This window comes from Erythrolamprus reginae, chromosome 2, assembly GCF_031021105.1.
Source record: "Erythrolamprus reginae isolate rEryReg1 chromosome 2, rEryReg1.hap1, whole genome shotgun sequence".
In the NCBI taxonomy this organism is placed as follows: Eukaryota; Metazoa; Chordata; class Lepidosauria; order Squamata; family Dipsadidae; genus Erythrolamprus; species Erythrolamprus reginae.
In genome coordinates this window covers 269,905,522-269,926,139 of record NC_091951.1, presented here as the reverse complement: position 1 = coordinate 269,926,139, position 20,618 = coordinate 269,905,522, and the positions used below count along the sequence as shown (strand labels likewise).

The following is a 20,618-nucleotide window of genomic DNA, read 5'->3' as shown; positions in this document are numbered from 1 at the left end:
ATGCAGCTCCTCATTTATGGAGACACACCAGTTGGGAAGTGGTAACAGGTGCACTGGCCTGATGCAGGGGGGTTTCGAGGCCCAAAATGGAACATGGGAGGGCGCATGTTCATATAGGGCAGCAATGGCAAACCTTTTTGGCACTGCATGCCAAAAGTTTGTGAGTGTGCCCACGACAGCGTGCAAGTGCTAGCACCCATTGGCCACCCCACCTGTGCATGCTCTCCCCAAGCTCACCCCCACATGTGGCCCGTACAGCACATGCATGTGTCTCCTGTGCATGCGCCCTCCCGTGCTCCATTTTGGGCCACGAAAACCTCCAGCATCAGGCCAGCACACCTGTTACCACTTCCCATCTGGTGTGTCTCCATAAATGAGGCGCTGCTCTCTCCTCCAGACCTCCTAGGACGAGGTGGCGCAGTGGATAGAGTGCACTACTGCAAGCCACTAAAGATGACTGTAGATCTGTAGGTCAGCGGTTCAAATCTCATCACCGGCATCAAGGTTGACTCAGCCTTCCATCCTTCCAAGGTGGGTAAAATGAGGACCTGGATTGTGGGGGGCAATATGCTGGCTCTGTTAAAAAGTGCTATTGGTAACATGCTGTTATGCCCTTTGTTAAAAGGGCACTATAAATAAACTATTATTATTATTATTATTATTATTATTATTATTATTATTATTATTATTATTATTATTTCAGTACAACACAGCAAACAAGATCACTATGCTGGATTTCGTATTTCATCACCAGTCGGGCGCTTCCCAAGCACCTAGGACTGCGTGATGTAGCGGCGAATTATGTTTGCCGATCCCAGTAAAGGGGCCTTTTGCAATTGACAGATGGAGATTTTGTCAATTCCAATGGTTTTCAAGGGTCCGCTGAGATCCTTTGGTACTGCGCCCAGCGTGCCAAGTACCACTGGGACCACTTTCACGGACTTGTGCCAGAGTCGTTGCAGCTCAATTTTTAGATCTTCGTATTTCACTAATTTCTCTAGCTGCTTCTCCTCAGTTCTGCTGTCTCCTGGGATTGCAATGTCGATGATCCATACTTTCTTTTTCTCCACGATCACAATGTCTGGTGTGTTATGCTTCAGAATTCGGTCAGTCTGAAGTCCCACAGTAGTTTTACTTGCTCATTTTCGACCACTTTTTTGGGCTTATGATCCCACCAGTTCTTTGCCACTGGTAAATGGTAGTTCCGGCACAAGTTCCAGTGGATCATCTGTGCCACAGCATCATGTCTATGCTTGTAGTCAGTCTGTGCGATCTTTTTGCAGCAGCTGAGTATGTGATTGGTTGTTTCATCTGTTTCTTTACAGAGTCTGCACTTTGGATCGTCTGTTGATTTTTCAATTCTGACTTTGACAGCATTTGTTCTAATGGCCTATTCTTGTACCGCCATTATTAGTCCTTCTGTCTCCTTTTTGAGTGTTCCACTTGTAAGCCATGACCAGGTCTTTTCCTTATCCACTTTGCCTTCAATCTTCTCCAAGAACTGGCCATGCAATGCTTTGTTCCGCCAACTGTCCATACTCCATTGAGTTACAGTTTTTCTGTACTGGTCCTTAGTTTGCTTCACCTTCAGAAGCTTCCTCTTGTTGACCTACAACAACAACAACAACAACAACAACAACAACAACAATAATAATAATAATAATAATAATAATTATTATTATTATTATTATTATTATTATTATTATTATTATTATTATTATTGCCTCCATGCTGGTGGCTTCTCCAGGAGGAGGGAAGGAAGCCCTGGCCCACTGTTCCTGCCACTGCTGGGGAAGCAACAGGGCAGAAACCGCCATCGCCGGGGGCAAGGGGTAGGAGTGGCAAGGACGGGCAGGCAACACCCCCACACACTTCACCCTCCAAGGCAGGTGTGTCTCCCCTGGCTCGGAAAAATCCCCTGAGACAGACCCCCCCCCTCCCTCTACTGTCCATCATACCTGAAATCCAGAACAGTTTCTGGACAGGACAATGGGGCCTAGCCACACATTGTCCTGTCCAGTTCTCTAGCTCACCACTCACCACTCACCAGCTCTCTAGCAGAACCCGTCAAAGCCAAAGCACCAGCAGCTAAGGCATATTTGTATCAGCAAATCAGCACGCCCTGTTTTTTCTGCTAGCAGAGTTTCCTGAAGCCTCCTATAACTAAAAACGGGCCGTGTGAACCCTCTCCGCACAAGCATCTCTGGCCAAAACCTGAAAACCAGCTGGCCAGCAGGTGGCACTCGCGCATGTGCTGTAGTCCTGATCTGGATGTCGGCTCACGTGCACAACTGTGGCACGAGTGTCATAGGTTCGCCATCACGGATATAGGGGGTAAAAGAAGATCAAATTGCAAAAAACAACAAGGTAATTAATGGAAGTGTGGATGGATTTTAGAGGAAGAGAAGGCCAAAATGTTGATGAGCTCTTTAAAAATAGAAGGGTAACAAGTTTGAAACACAAAAGACAATATTTGAAGTGGTTTATGGACATAGAAATTGTTCTTCCGGGTTCTCTGATAGGAGCCTCCCGAAAATTCAAGGATACAAATTTCAGACACCCACACGTTTGAAAATTCAAAACAATGTTCTCTATCACAAAAGTCAAAATAAACTACGCATACCTTTTGTATTGCAAAGAGCACTCTTCCCAAAACAACCAGGTAGTCTGTACAATTTTCCTTAAGCAGTCATTAAGTACTTAGCCAGCAGCTATGGAGAAACTTCGCACCCCTTCTTCTTCCAACGAAGGGAGACACACACACGCTGCTCTGTTTTGGTTTCAAAGGCGTGAAAAAGCAACCAAGTCCAGCACACAAGATTCTTGACGAAATTGCAACAGATATTCTTCCACAATGGCCAAACCCACATGCTGCTATTTATAGCAGCAGCCCTAATTACTGGAGCCCCACCCAAACAGAGGCGGCCTCCCTTATTTCCTGTAATATGTTCTTACTTGGTTTCTTCTACGCATAATTCTGCGCTTGCGTGGATCCAAAATGTCATCATCTGAAGCTATAGAAGATAAGGAAGATTGACTGCCTTGGTTGTGTGCCAAGCCCTCCTCTGCCAAGTCACTCTCACCTTCTTCTTCGTCCGAGAAAACTAAACTCTGATCTGATTCTGTCGGCAATAACACAGGCCTGTGACGTGTTGAATTTTCCCCTGCATCCACCTCCCCATTCCCTGGGGCAGGAGCTGGGCCAGAGCCAACCACAACAGAAATGAAGATAAAAAGGTGTGAAGCAGTGCTGTGAATAACCAAGTTGCTATAAACTCTGTTTAGCTATTTTTCCCTTTATTTTTGTGTTTCGTGCCTTTAATATGTTGACTACTTCTGAGTGCTTTCTGGAATTCAATATAATACAAGTAGTCTTTGACATATGACATAATTGAGTCCAAACTTTCTGTTGCTGAGAGGTTTGTTAAGTGAGTTTTGCCCCATTTTATGATCTTTCTTGCCATAGTTATTAAATGAATGGCTCCAGTTGTAACATTAGTAACGTTGGTTGTTAAGTGAATCTGGCTTCCCCATTAACTGTGCTTGTTACAAAAGGTGATCACATGACCCTGGGACACCTTCTGTTGTCAATAAATATGAGTCAATTGCCCAGCGGCTGAATTTTGATCATGTGACCAAGGGGATGCTGCAGGGGTTGTTAATATGTCACTTTTTTCAGTGCTGTTTTGATTTTGAATGAGCTGTTGTAAATCGAGGGCTATCTGTATAGATTATCTTGAATAATAGCACAATGGGAATGTACAGTATGTACTCAAAGATCAGCACATTTATTCTGATATAAGTATTTAAGCACACTCTGTGTGCTGCACTGGTTTCCAATTGGTCTCCGGTCACAATTCAAGGTGTTGGTTATTACCTATAAAGCCCTACATGGTGTAGGACCAGACTACTTACGGGACCACCACCTGCCACATACCTCCTAGTGACCAATTAGAACCCACAGTGTTGGCCTTCTCTGGGTCCTGTTGACTAAGCTGTGCCGGTTGGTGGGGCTGCGGGAGAGGGCCTTCTCTGTGGCGGCCCCGGCTGTCTAGAATCAACCACCCCCTGAGGTCTGTACTGCCCCCACTCTACTGGCTTTCTGAAAATCCTTGAAAACCGGCTCTGCCAGCATACCTGGGGGCTGTGAGAAATTGACACTCCTCTTGATTCTGGCCTCAATAACATATGAATTGGGTTGATGATATTGTGTGATTGCATGACTGAGATTTAATATGTTTTATATTATTGTTGTTGTTTATTAATTGCATATATTGTTTTATTATTCTTATTGTTGTAAGCTGCCCGGAGTCCCTCGGGAATGGGCAGCATACAAATTTAAATAAATAAATAAATTTTGTTATTCATAATAACTGATCACATAAAAATATTTTGATTTTTTTTAAAAAATGTTGGCTTTTCTTCCAGCAAGTTAAAGGAGTAGCTTTAACAATAAAACATGCATAGTGTACATGCACATGCACACTCATAGATACACTATAATACAGCAGGAAGGAGAGCTGAGTATTGGATTTGACAGCCAAGTCAGATTCACCCTGTTTAGAACAATGTATCTTTGATTATCCATGCAAGAGATAGGCAAGAATAATAGCCATAATATTCTGCTTGTGAACTTAAAAATCGATTGTATAGTCAGCAAATATTGGAAGCAAGAGTGCAAGTCTACTTGGATTTATGACCCAATCCAGAAAGGTAATTCTTATTATAGGAAGATGAAGGATGCAGTTAAATATATCACAACTATATCACCTTGAGTTTATTTATAAATATATACATTTAAAAAAAATCTCTTTTTCCTTAAAATCTTCCCAGGTGTTGCTGCATTGGACTCCAATGTTTCTGGAAAGATTGGCCTGCGAGCAGTTGTGTACTACTTCTTCACTACTGCCATAGCTGTAATTTTAGGTAATAAGTCATTGAACCCTTGAGTAATTAAATCCTTACATTTGAAATGTGTTAGGACATTTTTAATAAGTTAGCAAACGAGCAATAAATAGTCAATTTTTATCTAACTTTGATTTACCGAGAAGAACAAACTTGGATATTATCCATCTTAGAATGTCATGATAAACAGTAAGAGACTGCACCTCTTGTCCAAGTTATAGTCTCCGTGTGCAATTTCACAAGGGTACAGGTTTTTCTTTACTATCAAAATTAATATGTAACCATGCGAGTGACTATCTAGCTTGGAAAGAACAATTCCTAGCTTTGCTTCCTGAAAGAGATTTTATCAAGTTGTATTGGTACATAAATGGGGCAGCTAGTCGAAGGATTAAGTAACTTGTACATAAATTGCATAAACTTGGGGTGCTTCTAAATGGAAGGCTTCTCATGTTATAAGTCAAATTCAATCCCCTTTTTGAAGAAGCAAAGGTGGGGAAAGGATTACTAATAGAAATAAATGACAGCTAAGCTTGCTATAGATCTGCCATAGTGAACCTATGGCATGCATGCCGGAAGTGGCACACAGAGCCATCTCTCCAGGCACACGAGGTGTTGCCCATTGCTCTTCCAGGTTCCATAACTCCAGCCAGCTGGTCTTCACATGCATGGAAGCACTGGATACCAGAAGAGTAGCTGCCCGGCTTCCGGTACATGCATGCGCACTGGCGACATGGTATTCTGGTTTCTGGCATGCATGCACGTGTAAAGACCAGCTAGCCAGCATCCTGGAACCCGGAAGAGCAATAGGCAGTGGCTTGCATGTCCTGAGAGGTGGTTTTGCATGCCACTTACAGCACACATGCCACAGGTTCGCCATCATGGCGGGTTGCTGCTCTTTCAGTTTCTGGCATGTATATGCGCACTGGCCAGCTGGTCTTTGCGCATGCATGCAAGCTGGAAACCAGATAACCAGGTGGCCGGTGCACATGGACTCACCAGAAACTGAAAGAGCAGTTGCCTGACACGTGCATGCACACTGGGCCGCTGCTCTTCCGGTTTCCGGCGCATGCTCCCGTTTCGCACTCGGTGCCGAAAAAGTTTGCCAACACTGCTATAGGTCCTGTGAAAAAAGCAGCATTGTTGCACAATAATAGTTTATCAGAAAGCAACATGGCTATTTTCTAATGGTTTTACCGTCAACAGAGGGGAAACCATAGTTCCAAAGTTCCAAGGACATTGGAAATATTAAAGATAGCTGAACCCCCCCCCCCTCCCAGGATGCTGAAAATAACTACAGGGTAGCTAAATAACTTAGGTTTGTCTGCAGTAGTGTTTAGTAGTGTTCCTACACTCTAAGATAAAGCATTGATTATATGTCAGAAAATAATAAACTGCATGTTTGGAAAGAACCAAGGCCTGAATTTAAGGCAAGCATATTTCTCGTCTTTCATTTAGATGTCTATGCTGCTATCTTTAAAAAAATGTTTTCTGCAACTTGTTCATTTATGTGTTCTCATAAATGTTCTGTGTTCTCTCTGACCTTCCCGCTCGACCCCCACTCCAATTATAGGGATTGTATTGGTTGTGACTATCAAACCAGGAGTATCTCAGAAAGCTGATGAAATTGACAGGGTGGGTAGCACTCCAGAAGTGTCTACAGTGGATGCCATGTTAGACTTGATTAGGTGAGTCATAAAAACAACGGATTACATTCATAATCTAAAAAATTTAATAATGCCAATATCTTTCTCTAAATGAAAGATGAAGACCCTATTGAATTGTACTGAGGCATAAATAAATAGGGAGAAAATGAGAATCTTTGAGTGATTTATATACTGTTTCCCCCAAAATAATACATCCCCTAATAACAAGCTCAGTCGGGCTTTTGAGTGCCTGGCAATAAGGCCAAGCACTTATTTCAGAGTTTAAAAAAATATAAGACAGCTTCCAATGTTCAGTTTTGCTCTGAATTCATTCCTTATTTATTTGTTAAAAATGCAGAAAAAATGCCTTTCTCCCAATTTAAGCCACAGGTGTTTTTTTTTAAAAAAAAACATCTGCTATAGAATTGTAGAAAAGATGCAGATGTGTTCAGAGCTGCAGTGGCCTAGTGGTTAGAGTGCAGTACTGCAGGCTACTTCTGCTGATCAGCAGTTTGGCAGATCAAATCTTACAAGGGTCAAGATTGACTCAGCCTTCCATCCTTATGAGGTGGGTAAAATGAGGACCCAAATTGTTGGGGGGGGCAATATACTGATTCTGTAAACTGCTTAGAGAGGGCTGTAAAGCACTGTGAATCGGCATACAAATCTAAGTTCTTTTGCTAGTCGGAAGGCAGTATATTTCTGCTTTCTTGTCTGCTTTTTTCTTTTATTTCATGGAATGATTTCTCCCTTACTTGCTGGAATTTGCTTTTTTTGTAACACAAAAATGCTGTAAACTGATATTTTGGGGAAATATAATATACTTGAGAGAAAGTACAGGACAGAGGAAAGGCCCAGGTAGATTAAGGATTCATATCTTGTACAGTTAAATAATAAGCCAAGTCTTTCTAAAACTTAAGGAATAATTAGAATAAACATATATTCAAGGATTTGCTGTAAGAGAAAAAGACTTATTACATCATGGTTCCTGAATATGTTTTCGACAATTATATACTTATCTCTTTTAATCCTTTTACAGAAATATGTTCCCAGAAAATCTTGTACAAGCCTGCTTCCAACAGGTAGATTCTATTTTGTATTTATTAAAAGAAGTTAATAAATACTGCAAAATTTGTCATGAAATGGTTGGACTGTATATTATTACTTATTATTTTAGATCCTGATCTAGAAGAAATAAGTTTATTTTTATACAAGTAGACCTTATGTACAAAAATCAAATGATGAAATAATGAAATATGCTTTCATAATTTTGTAATTAAGAATTCATTTCCTTTTCCAGTAATCACTGTTGAGAACATAATGTAAGACACTGGTTCACAGTCAATAAACACCCATCTGATTTCCTCTGGAATCTATACCTTTTGTAACTTAAAAAATAAATCCTGCCACCTTTAACTTTTCAGTCTTAATAGAAGAAAATGTGGGTCAATCAAATCCCTAGTTTTAAGCAAGAACCAATCGTCAGTGGATAATTAGACAGATCTCATAAGTTAACTATTTCTTATGGATCCCGGTGTACTCCCTATATCCAGATTCTTAGGTTTTTAATGTGTAAGTAGCTCTGTATTCTCACATTTAAAAAATTAGAGACTTTGTGCTTGAAGTGGAAAAAAGAATAAAACTTTGATTTTGGGTTTTACCAATTAGATTGATTTGTTATTGTAGAAATGGCTATTTAATATGATAAGTTAAAGTAAAAAGTTGAGGTTTGATGTTGATGCTTTATTCTACCAAAGGCAGTTGAAAGTCAATGACTTTTCCCCTCTTTTCCCACCCTCACTTTTCCTTTCCTTTTTCCCTTCCCTATTTCCCCTACAATTTACATTTGCATGTTCTTTGTATGCCACATTATAAACTAAATAAAAAACTATTAAGAAAAAAATCAGAAAAAGGAACAGCAAAAAATAAAATATACATGGTACTGATAGTGTCATAGAAGCAGAAGCAGTGTGTGTGAACCCTTGCCTGTTGCAACCTTAAACCTTTCCTTTATCATTCTCCACTAACACAACACATGTATTCTTGCCTTCCAGTATAAGACAAAACGTGAAGAATTAAAACCTAAAAGCCCAGATAAAAATGGAACCTTTCCTACAGATGAACCATTCACAGCTATAATGCCAACTGAGACTTCACAGGTAAAGGAGAAGGCGGCAACAGTGTCGTTCTGTTGTGGCACAACAGAAACATTCCTGTATCCTTAATTACTATTAGCATTTAACACATTATTAGATGATTCCCACGATGTGGTTGTTATTGTGTATTATGCAGAATTCACACTAATTTGATAAGATAGAAATAATTTGTATAGTGAAAATCAGGTTATTAAAATAATGGAGTATCTGTAGGGGGGAGCAATAATTGCCTGATGATGGACCCAGTGTCATGATCAAAGCTTTGCCCCCTTTTAATAGGCTGCCCTGGTTGGTAGCAAAGCTAACTCCTTAAAGATCAAGCTACAGAAGCCCTATGATGTTATATAGTTTAAAAAATTAAAATACAAACTAACTCCTCTCAACATTAAATTGTAGCCCCCTCACCGATGAATGAAATGTATGTTTGTTTGAATTGGAATGATTTTTAAGGAACTTGGTTTTTAGATTAGCTAGTTTTAAATTTAATTGGATTTAGGATATTTTATATTGTTTTTATATACTGTAAGCCGCCCCGAGTCCTTGGAGAGGGGCGGCATATAAAGCCAGCAAACAAACAAATATTAAGCTGTTCCCAGATAAGAGTTTAATTGTTTAATCTTCATATTTGCAAAATATGCTATTTCTAGTTGAACATTTCCGTCTCCCCTTCTCACCCTATAGAACAAAACTAAAGAATACAAAATAGTGGGCATGTATTCGGATGGTATTAATGTGCTCGGATTGATAGTCTTTTGTCTTGTCTTCGGAATCGTTATTGGGAAAATGGGAGAAAAAGGAAAAGCGCTGGTGGATTTTTTCAATGCCCTGAACGATGCCACAATGTATATCGTTCAGATAATTATGTGGTAAGTGGGAGAGTATCTTTTCATCAATTCCTTTTACTACTTGGTTGCACATTTCATCCAAGAGCAGGGAAAGGCGTCAGAAAGCCTGCCACCCTTTCAGATGGTAGGGCTGCTTTGCCCATGCACTTTGCAAACCTCACCTTTCAATCCTTTGCATTGGGTGGCTATAAATGGGACCTATGTGTATACAGTGTTCCCTCGATTTTCACAGGTTCAAACTTCACGAAAAGTCTATACCATGGTTTTTCAAAAATATTAATTTAAAAATTCTTTGCGGGTTTTTCCCCCTATACCACAGTTTTTCCCACCCGATGACGTCATATGTCATCGCCAAACTTTCGTCCGCCTTTAATAAATATTTTTTTTAATAAACTTTAATAAATAAACATGGTGAGTAATAATCTAAATGGTTGCTAAGGGAATGGGAAATTGTCATGTAGGGGTTTAAAGTGTTAAGGGAAGGCTTATGATACTGTTCATAGCCAAAAATAGTGTATTTACTTCCGCATCTCTACTTCGCGGAAATTCGACTTTCGCGGGCGGTCTCAGAACGCATCCCCCGCGAAAATCGAGGGAACACTGTATATGTATTTATATAATTCAAATATACATAAGGATCCATATAATGAAAAAGTATCTACCTGGAAGTTTGAATGGTTTGATCAAACAAAATATCATTTTGAGAAGTTGCTTCTCATGCTAAATTGAGTTAATTAATGTCGCGATGCGCACCGGTAGGAAAAGGGTCATTCTTTGTCAAGTGGACCAGGTGTCCGCTTGACTGATTTTTGCAGCCTTATTTGAAAAGAAACCATCATAAAAACAACTATAGAAAAAAATGTGCTCTTTCTAATGAAATAAAAATGAAAATGATTGAAGGTGAGAAAGGAGAGAGCTCTGTTTCATCACCTTCAATCATTTTCATTAGGAAAAGCAAGTTTTTTTCTATTGCTCTCTGTTTTCTCACCTTCAATCATCTTCATTTTTATTTCATTAGAAAGAGGATGTTTTTTTCTATCATATATGTTGTTTTTGTGATGGTTTCTTTTCAAATAAGGCTTCAATTTCACCTGGTCCACTTGACAAAGAATGACCCAGAAGGTAAAAGGAATGAACTCCTTGGTATAACCAGTATCTTTTGGCAAACCTCCAATGGCCCTCCTAATCTTTTAGATTTCTTAAAAATAATGCTTTTTGTTCCTCAAAGTTTCCACTCAAATGGCCAGAATAAAGCTGTTGTCAATGATTTTACTATGTGGTGTTGATCTTTTGGGGCAAATGCGCTTTCTTCAGCTAAACAATCTACAAAAACACTATTTAGTCATCCAGGACTATCCAATTAGTTTTTCTGCAATAGATGTAAAAACAGTTAGATAAATATCCTGTCTATGAAATAATACTGCATTCTTCTCCCCTATGTATTCTTGATATATAGAGAAAATAGTGTTGCAAATTATCCTGGCATAAATTGTAATGTTTCTTTGTATATTCTAGGTATATGCCTCTAGGTATTTTGTTTTTGATTGCTGGAAAGATAATAGAAGTTGAAGACTGGGAGATTTTTCGCAAATTAGGTCTTTATATGGCCACTGTGTTGAGTGGGTACGTTATTCCTCTAATTAATAAAATGCATTTATTTTCTTTTGAATTTGAATTGATAAATCAGATTTTTCTATAGTTAAGGGAACGTTCATTGTATTGATATTCATTGTGTTTCAGATACATTGGGAATATACTGAATTAAGAATACAATATTTTAAATTCAGTTGCTAGTTCTCAGGCAATATATTAAAAAAACCAGATTGCCTCAGATATGAAAGATAAGCGCTTGAATCTGAGTATAGTCATGGCTGGTGAATTATTCTTAGGCTGCATATTCATGGTCTGACATCCTTATTAGATTCATTTAAAATAGAATATTATTTGTGTGTGCTGCACAAATGGGAAAGAAATGCTGGGAGAATAGAGGATTTCCTAGTGCATGTTATTTGCAAATACCTACAAATGTGTTTCAAGAAATTTGCTTAAAGAAGAGATGGAAAGATTGCTTCATTCTCTCTTCTCTGTTTTCAGTTATTTTCATAGAACACAAGAGATATCCAGATTGATTTACGTGCATTTAATGATTAATTAGTGACTAATTGAAAGTTTTTACTAGTATTTAACAACATTCTGCTGAACGGTATGCCTTATGTTATCAAAAACAAAAGTGCTAATTTGTGGTCTAGCCTAAACAGCTTTATAGATTTTAGGAAAATCTGCTTCTCTCACTGTTGATAAATTTTGAAACCCATCTACATCTGTTCACTAAGACTCTAATGTTAAATATTACGGTAGTTAATGTATGTTTCCTATTTCAGACTTGCAATCCATTCTGTGGTAATTCTACCACTAATATATTTAATTATAGTGCGGAAAAATCCATACAAGTTTGCCATGGGTATGGCTCAAGCGCTATTGGCCGCACTCATGATCTCTTCCAGGTAGGGATAACAATTTTTCCCCTCTTGAATAATGTATTATAAATGAACTTGTACATGAATTTATTTCAAACATTCATTTGATATTAATTTAGACGTTATTGTATTTTTTAATTGTTGTTAGCTTTGTCTTGATCTGTGAAATTAATAAACGTGCACATTGGCTTCTTACTGACCTATTTCTTCTTAATGTCTTTATCTTTTCCCCTTGATTTGTGGGATCTAGTTCAGCCACCTTACCAGTAACTTTTCGCTGTGCAGAAGAAAAAAATCATGTTGACAAGAGAATTACTCGATTTGTTTTACCAGTTGGAGCAACAATCAACATGGATGGAACCGCACTTTATGAAGCAGTAGCTGCTGTTTTTATTGCACAGCTTAATGACTTAGAGCTAGACATTGGACAAATAGTGACCATTAGGTAATGATTATGCTGTATCACATATTTTGTTTTATTTTATTTTCATCGTAAATGAATATTCTATAATATTTAGAACCAGAGAATCTTAATGCTGCAAAGGACCTTGAAGGTCATCTCACCTCCTGAAATAAATCTCCTGTAAAATTATGCTTTGCTACACTACACTGTCCTAAGAACAAAACCTCTGGTCATAATTAAATTGTGTCATGGATTATATTTCAGCAATTAACAGCAAAACTCAACTTTGTGCTCTGTAAATTGTCTTAGTACTGAAACCCATTAGCTGTATTCATTACTAATTTACACATTGTGTTACTAAATTCAGATAATTTAACTTTATTACTCAACTAAGATAATCATATTTGGATACCATATTGCCTTTTATAACTAATTTCAAATATACTATGTTACAATGCTTGATTTGATATAGAGGGAAGATGCAGAAGAGCGGTTTGTAGCTTCATGACAGAGCTATAAGTTATTGGTTCTTCAAGTTGGGACATTTTCTGTTCTCTGAATACCACAGAGGTGTCAAACTCATGCCGTCACATGACATATCAGGACTTTTCTCCCTTCACTTAACCAGGTGGGGGGGTGGCCAGCATGTAACGCCTCCAGCCTGTTATACCATATTCTGTCAAGCAAGTTGGCTCAAATGGCAGTAGTTAGCAGTGAACACATACCTTCAATGTCAAAATATTGTTTTATGAAAGAGCAATAATGAGTCTAATTCCATGTCTCGAGAAAAGGACCTCAAGATGTGGAGCTCTTAAATAAGGAAATAATAACACACAGTTTGTAAGTCATTTCTTTGAGCAGTTGTCCAGTTAACACTTTATTCCTGCAGCCATCCTATTTCTCAACGTTCCTGTATCACTTACGGCTTCCTTTCCACCATCTAGCATTTACAGCAGGGGTCCCCAAACTTTTTACACAGAGTTCACTATCCCTCGGACTGTTGGAGGGCTGGACTATAAAAAAACCCTATGAACAAATCCCTATGCACACTGCACATACCTTATTTTAAAGTAAAAAACAAAATGGGAATGTACTATTTAGAGGGGGAGGAAAGAAGTCTGAAATTCATATATGTTTATGTTTCGTTTTTAATTTTCTTTTGTTAACATCTGATTGGCTATACAAGGTTTTCTTGGCTTAAAAATGTATAAAGGTTTTCTTGGCTTAAAAATGTATAAAGAAAGAAGGAAGCACTTTGGCATAATGGTTAATAAGTTAGAAATATAATTGGTGGTGTACTTTTTTTAGGAGGGAATTTAATTAAAAGAAAATGAATATAACTGGATGACAAAATTAGAAAAAAAAACTTTTGCAACTTTTTTGACGATTGATATTAGTTACTAACAAAATACTGCATTTTATTCATGGAAAATTAGATGTGCTCCTGTCACTCACCCGCGGGCCGGATAAATGGCCTCAGCGGGCCGCATGTGGCCCACGGGCCATAGTTTGGGGACCGCTGATTTACAGCTTTCATTTTCACTTAATATTACCATCCCACTGCCCCATAAATATCTCTAAAACATTCCTTCCACCCAGAGGTGGGCTGCTAAGGTGGAACGATGATGTGTGTTCACCCCCGTGGCTCTGAGTGCTAGCGGAGTCCAGCGCAATTCTGCTATTGTACCTGGGCAGGGAGCAAAATGTCACACCTGCATGTCTGCATGCGATTTCGCTCCCTGCCCAGGTGTAGTAGCAGAATTGCGCTGGACTCCACTAACACTCAGAGCCACGGGGGCGAGCACACGTCACCGTTCCACCTTAGCAAGCCCACCTCTGCTTCTGCCATTTCCTACTTCAATTTCATCCAATTATTTTATTACTTTTATTTTTTTTATTCCATTCATACTGTTCAGAAGCATCTTGTTTTGCCCCTTTTATCCACTTCCCAAACAAATTTTCATGTGTCAAAACCCCTTTGTATCACTGCCTTGTCATTCTAATTGTAGTTGATTACAAAGAAATATGAATGAGGTTGTAACAGCAGTAAAACAAGGCAAATGCAGTTTCGGGCTCCAGCAACAGAAATAGAGTTTACAAATACACTGTACCATTTTATGCTATGTTTGTCAGACCCCACCTCAGTTATTGTGTCTTTTTGATTTGGGATGCAGTGTGACAGCAACAGCCGCCAGCATTGGAGCAGCAGGAGTACCACAGGCGGGCCTTGTTACCATGGTAATTGTACTGAGTGCAGTGGGACTGCCAGCTGACAATGTTACGCTCATTATTGCTGTGGACTGGCTTCTGTAAGTTCCTACACTTCTTGTGCATCTCTACATGAAAAATATCAATGAGCCCATTGTATTGTGTAATCGGCATACTTCTAATGAGTGTTTTCTGCTGGCACAGTTAAGGTATTTCACAACTATGTTAACATTTAGTTGAGACTCTGTTACAGTATTAACAAGTGTTGGACTGAGTATCCATTCCAACGCTCCAGGATAGCCAGCAATATTCTCTTTTTATTCTTTTGCATGAACTTGATTATTTACATGCAATAGTGGCTAAAATTAACACCATCTGAAATATTATTATAAACTTGAAATCTCATCTGATTAATTTTTGTTCAGAAGACATGTTCTTTTTGCATGTAGAAAATGACATGATAATTACATACAGAAGGAATGAAACACCAAGTAATTCATTACTTTAGAAGATTTTCACATTGTTTCACTTAGTATCTTAATTCTATAACTTTCATCCTATAAAAAGTAACTCAGTGTTCTGAATTCAATATCTTTGCCAAGTGGAACGTAATTTTTTTAAAAAAGAGGCTCTGCCAATCTGCTGAAGATGTGTTTGGAAAATAGAAAGTCAACACTCCAACACTAAGTCATTCACTGGATTTCCTGATTTAATGTTTTTCTTTTTCCAAGGGCCAAAAACCATTTCGTGCAGAAGAAGTATTATTCCATTTACTAGAACGTGAATTTATATCAGTAGTGACTGCCATTTCCCTTAGGTTGGTCAAAGGTTATGACCAAAATACTATATAAGAACGTGAGACCTTATAAGAAGGCTCTGCCACCCAATGACCCTATTTTATTCACAAAATGTGATGAAAATCCCAGAGGATGTTGTCTTCTACCTGTAGTCCTCCCTGATGCATTCAGCACTCCATCCTTTTCCTTACCCTCTCTCACACACTTTATATAGCTATTCCATGTTTTCCTTACCATGTCTTTAGTCCAGTGGTCTTAGTACTTGCCACCTACAAATCTCCAATACAGTGGTACCTCATCATACAAACTTAATTGGTTCCAGGAGGAGGTTCGTAAGGTGAAAAGTTCGTAAGATGAAACAATGTTTCCCATAGGAATCAATGTAAAAGCAAATAATGCGTGCAAATCCTTCAGGAAAATCCCAAACTTTAGAAGGGAGGCGAACAGAGGGCAGGGAGGAGCAGCTAAAGGGGGCGGGTGGAAGAAGCAAGGCTAGGCTAAAGGGTGAGTGGGAAGGAAGAAAGGCAAGGGGGGCGCCCCTCCCTTTTCTTTCTTAAAAAGACACCGCTTCAGTGCCTTTGGAAGCATGCAAAATCTTTACTCCTCCAAGCTGCCCATCCCTTTTCTTTCTTAAAAAGACACCATTTAAGTGCTTTTGCAAGCATGCAAAATCTTTACTCCTCCAAGCTGCCCCTCCCTTTTCTTTCTTAAAAAGACACCATTTCAATGCTTTTGCAAGCATGCAAAATCTTTACTCCTCCAAGCTGCCCCTCCCTTTTCTTTCTTAAAAAGACACCGTTTCAGTGCTTTTGCAAGCATGCAAAATCTTTACTCCTCCAAGCTGCCCCTCCCTTTTCTTTCTTAAAAAGACACCGCTTCAGTGCCTTTGGAAGCATGCAAAATCTTTACTCCTCCAAGCTGCCCCTCCCTTTTCTTTCTTAAAAAGACACCATTTCAATGCTTTTGCAAGCATGCAAAATCTTTACTCCTCCAAGCTGCCCCTCCCTTTTCTTTCTTAAAAAGACACCATTTCAATGCTTTTGCAAGCATGCAAAATCTTTACTCCTCCAAGCTGCCCCTCCCTTTTCTTTCTTAAAAAGACACCGTTTCAGTGCTTTTGCAAGCATGCAAAATCTTTACTCCTCCAAGCTGCCCCTCCCTTTTCTTTCTTCAAAAAAGGGGGGGAAAGAAACCCCTTCATCCCAGCAGCAGCTGCTTGGGTTCGTAAGGTGAAAATAGTTTGGAAGAAGAGGCAAAAAAATCTTAAACACCGCGTTCGTATCTTGAAAAGTTCATTAGAAGAGGCGTTCGTAAGATGAGGTACCACTGTACTTCATAGGTGATGTAGGTAAACTGGTGGTGATGTCACGGAGCCAGCTCTATCGATGCCGATCTGTTGGTGCCACCATCTTGGGTTTTTTGGCTCCTGTGCATGTGCAGAAGCTAATTTTTGTTTCTGCACATGGGCAGAAGATGAGTTTTCTGCACTGTACACATTCAGCGTGCAACGCGTTACAGCCACACAGCACAGGAGGAAGGGAACTGATGGCGAGGTAAGTTAGAACCTACCCCTGCTATAATGTAACTCTTGACCCCAACATTTTTTTGGTCATTCTGTTGACCCCAAAGCAGATAGCTCTGCAGAAATGGGGAAGCCAACAGATATCAGATCGGACTTTGATGGTCAAGGATGTTTAAAATTCCAGTGCTGAAAAATGAATCATTGAGTACCACATGAGACGCCTCAAAATTTATTTGATCATTGCATCATGTCTTTAGTTACAATGTAAGAATTCTAAACTGACATATTTTTTGCCAATATTGATAAAAGCTGGGGTACAAATCTTGTTTACGTGTAGGCTGAATTTATTGCCACCTATCCTGACTATCCTAAAAATGTTGTTTTCTAGGGATCGATTCAGAACAATGGTTAATGTTCTAGGTGACGCTTTTGGAACTGGAGTTGTGGAGAAACTCTCCAAAATGGAACTAGAGCAGATGGACACCCTCTCTGAAGTTAACGTTGCGAATCCTTTTGCTTTGGAAACAGCCGACAGTGAGGAAAAAGAAGCAAAGAAATCCTATGTGAATGGAGCTTTTGCTGTCGATAGGTCTGACACCGTATCATTCACCCAGACATCACAATTCTGAAGTTGATTGACTAACAGAGGACCACATTGGATTAAAGGACATGAGAGATCCTAAGTCAATCCATACCTTGGGATCATCACACTATCGGTTCCTCATGCTGTTCTTTGTCTTCTGCCTGTATTCCTCCAGGCATACAGAGAAAAGAAAATATGTATATCACAATTCCCGTGTCCCTCAGCCATTCAGAAACAGAGAACGCAGCCATTCTACTCCTCCTATTGTACAGGCTTCCCATACTATATTTCCCCACAACTGGGAACATGGGCTCTTCCTTTCCAATCAATTGACGAGAGGCAGCCATCCATGTTCAGAGCTGTGGAGATTTCTTCAGGAGGCCCAACACAGAAATATAACTATATTCTTGAGCCTAGTTGTGTTGTCAGAAAAGAATGCTCTTTCACAGTTGAGAATGAATGCTAGCACTCTTAAGATTCTTCAGCAGCACCTGTCTTAAGATTCTGAACTGGAATCTTTTAGCGAGATTCAGAGGATAAATACATTCCTTTGGGACAGATTGCCTTCAGCTCGTAGTTATTGCAGCATTTGGTCATTGTGTGCTGATATATGAAAAAGCCAGGTTATAAAAATATGAATCTTGTAAAAAGCTGTGTCATATTTCTAGGGATTCTAGATGTCTACTTACTATGACCATTCCCAGAAGTTGGAGCAATGAGCTGGAGACAAGCTATTTATGAGGAATAATTAAACAGTATTTCCAGATGCACAGAATTCCATGCAGAGAATCATTTTTTAAAAATATCCCCTCTATTCTTATATTTCGATTGCTACTGAAACATTTCTCTTTAAATTGATTCTGTGCAAAAATAACTGCTGCTATAGCTAATTAGCTATTAAATAGAAAAAAATCAGAAGGATAATTCTGGAGTAAGTGTGAAGTTTTTGAAAATATATGTGTATTTTTAAACCTTGTTATTTAAATTGGAAATTATTACTTGAGAACTTTATATTTTCATTTCCATAACAAATTATAGCTATGACATAGTGGAACATCTTGATTAATCCAATTACAACAGCTTTGCAGCAAACTACAATAAACCCTAATAATGTAGTTTTCCTTATTCAGTAATCTTCTTTTGGAAGCTGTAAGACACAATTTTAGAACTCTCTGTTTGATAGAGGAGATAAAAGAATGCATTTCATGGGTATACAAGCAAACTATAGTTTCATATCTTTCCTCCAGTCTCCTGTCCATTCTGATCCCAATTCCTTGTGGGTCACTGCACGTGCTATTCTACTGAGGGAGAGGGTGTAATTGAATACAACTCTAACTTCATTGAATGGCTTAGAGAAAGTGTATGTTTTTAAAATATTGCCTTTACTGTACGTGATTCACTGCATGTTGTTTGTTTGCTTCTTTGTTAAATCTTGTAACTGAAACAGAAAGCTTGCCAAAATACAGGTCTTGTGACCGAGAAGCAGGCTTATGGTGAATTATATACCACCTTATACACCTTGACTGGTGAAAGATAAATAGCAGCCTTTTTTTTGAAAGGTTATAGTGTAGAGCAATGGAGATATATTCTCATATGGACCATTTGAGTGTAATTTCTTTATGAAAACATTCCGTAATGTTAAATAGTTCATCTAGTTAATACTTAACACCAATACCTATGGCGCAGTTTTATTCTCCCTTGAAAAACATTATTGCAGAAAATAAACTTTTCTTTGGACATTGCTAGTTAGCTACATAACACAAACTAAAATCCATAGAAGATAACTATTTTGTAAATAAGCTTGTGCTAATCTGAAAAAAAATGCACTTAATTACTATCATCAAACAACAAATCTGTAGCCTTAGACAGTCTTACACTGTTCTGTTCAATAAATAATCCAGGTATGTGCCAAAGAACACTGAAAAGTAACTGTTCAAATAATCATGTTTTGATAAATTGCACCTTGTGTGAAATTATACTGTACTGTATGTATTTAAATATAACAAGCTACAAATGAAATGCGCAAAGTACAAACATTGATCCGTTTGTACAGATAAAGGAGTGTACAGTGTAAATCTTGTGCAAAATTATTTTTTAAAAAACATTTGTACAGCTTTGCTATTGCTGGGGGGGAGAATGTTCTTAATAGTGTTTTGCCTTTTCCTTGCACCCTTCAATACTATACATGTCCCTTTTCTTTTATTTCAATAAATAGTTTGGTCATCCAACCTATCCTTGTTTTGTCTGTATGTAGACTTGGGTATCAGCACTGATGAAGAATGGGAACTTCTATTCATCTGTTTTGTTAGAAAAGCAAGATCGAAGCAAAACGCAGCCATTCAATTCCTCTTCCTGTTGTGCAGTCTGCCAATACCAGGGGTAGGCAAAGTTGGCTCTTCTATGACTTGTGGACTTCAACTCCCAGAATTCCTGAGCCAATCATACTGGCTCAGTCATTCTGGGAGTTGAAGTCCACAGGTCATAGAAGAGCCAACTTTGCCTACCCCTGGCCCATACCGCATTTTCCTCACAACTGGGAACATGGGTTCTTTCTTCACAATCAATTATGAAAGGCAGCCAGCATGTTCAGAACTGTGGAGTTTTCTTGTGACATAGTTTTGTCACAAAAGCCCTATTAGGAGCTACTCTCAAATAAGTGGCTTCTGGCAAGTCCTACGTTAATGGGTTTCAACATTGAACTAGAAGTAACTAAAGTTTACAATTAAGCCAGACAGATTTACTTATATCCTGCCTTTATTACTTTTTTATAATAGCGGCAAACTTACTTAATATTCCACCCTCCTATATTCTCCAGAACAAGTAACCCTATGAAGTTACTGAGACAAAGCTGACTAGCCCACAGTCACCCAGCCACCTTTCATGCCTAAAGCCTTAACCATTACACCAAACTGGCTTTATATAATATAAGAAACATACATTTGGCAGACATTTTACCTAAAGAAACAGTGGTGAATTAGACCTGAAACTCTTAAAGAACCTTGAACAGAACTGCTTCAATACTTGGGATAACAGAAGCAATCGATATATAATGAACAGTCCTAAGCAATGGAATCAATTG

General features: G+C 38.7%; 1 protein-coding gene across 1 annotated transcript in view; it reads left to right on the top strand.

Annotated features, from left to right (window-relative positions):
- The window catches only part of SLC1A1 (solute carrier family 1 member 1), a 54,905-nt gene extending 35,138 nt beyond the window's left edge, over positions 1–19,767 (top strand). Inside the window, exons 3-12 of the mRNA XM_070742592.1 lie at positions 4,834–4,926; positions 6,476–6,590; positions 7,588–7,630; positions 8,603–8,707; positions 9,386–9,570; positions 11,065–11,172; positions 11,931–12,053; positions 12,277–12,471; positions 14,604–14,738; positions 17,345–19,767. Coding sequence (XP_070598693.1) covers positions 4,834–4,926; positions 6,476–6,590; positions 7,588–7,630; positions 8,603–8,707; positions 9,386–9,570; positions 11,065–11,172; positions 11,931–12,053; positions 12,277–12,471; positions 14,604–14,738; positions 17,345–17,585 — 1,343 coding nt within the window. The 3' untranslated portion in view covers positions 17,586–19,767. The remainder of the gene's footprint in view (positions 1–4,833; positions 4,927–6,475; positions 6,591–7,587; positions 7,631–8,602; positions 8,708–9,385; positions 9,571–11,064; positions 11,173–11,930; positions 12,054–12,276; positions 12,472–14,603; positions 14,739–17,344) is intronic.
- The last annotated feature ends 851 nt before the right edge of the window (positions 19,768–20,618 follow it).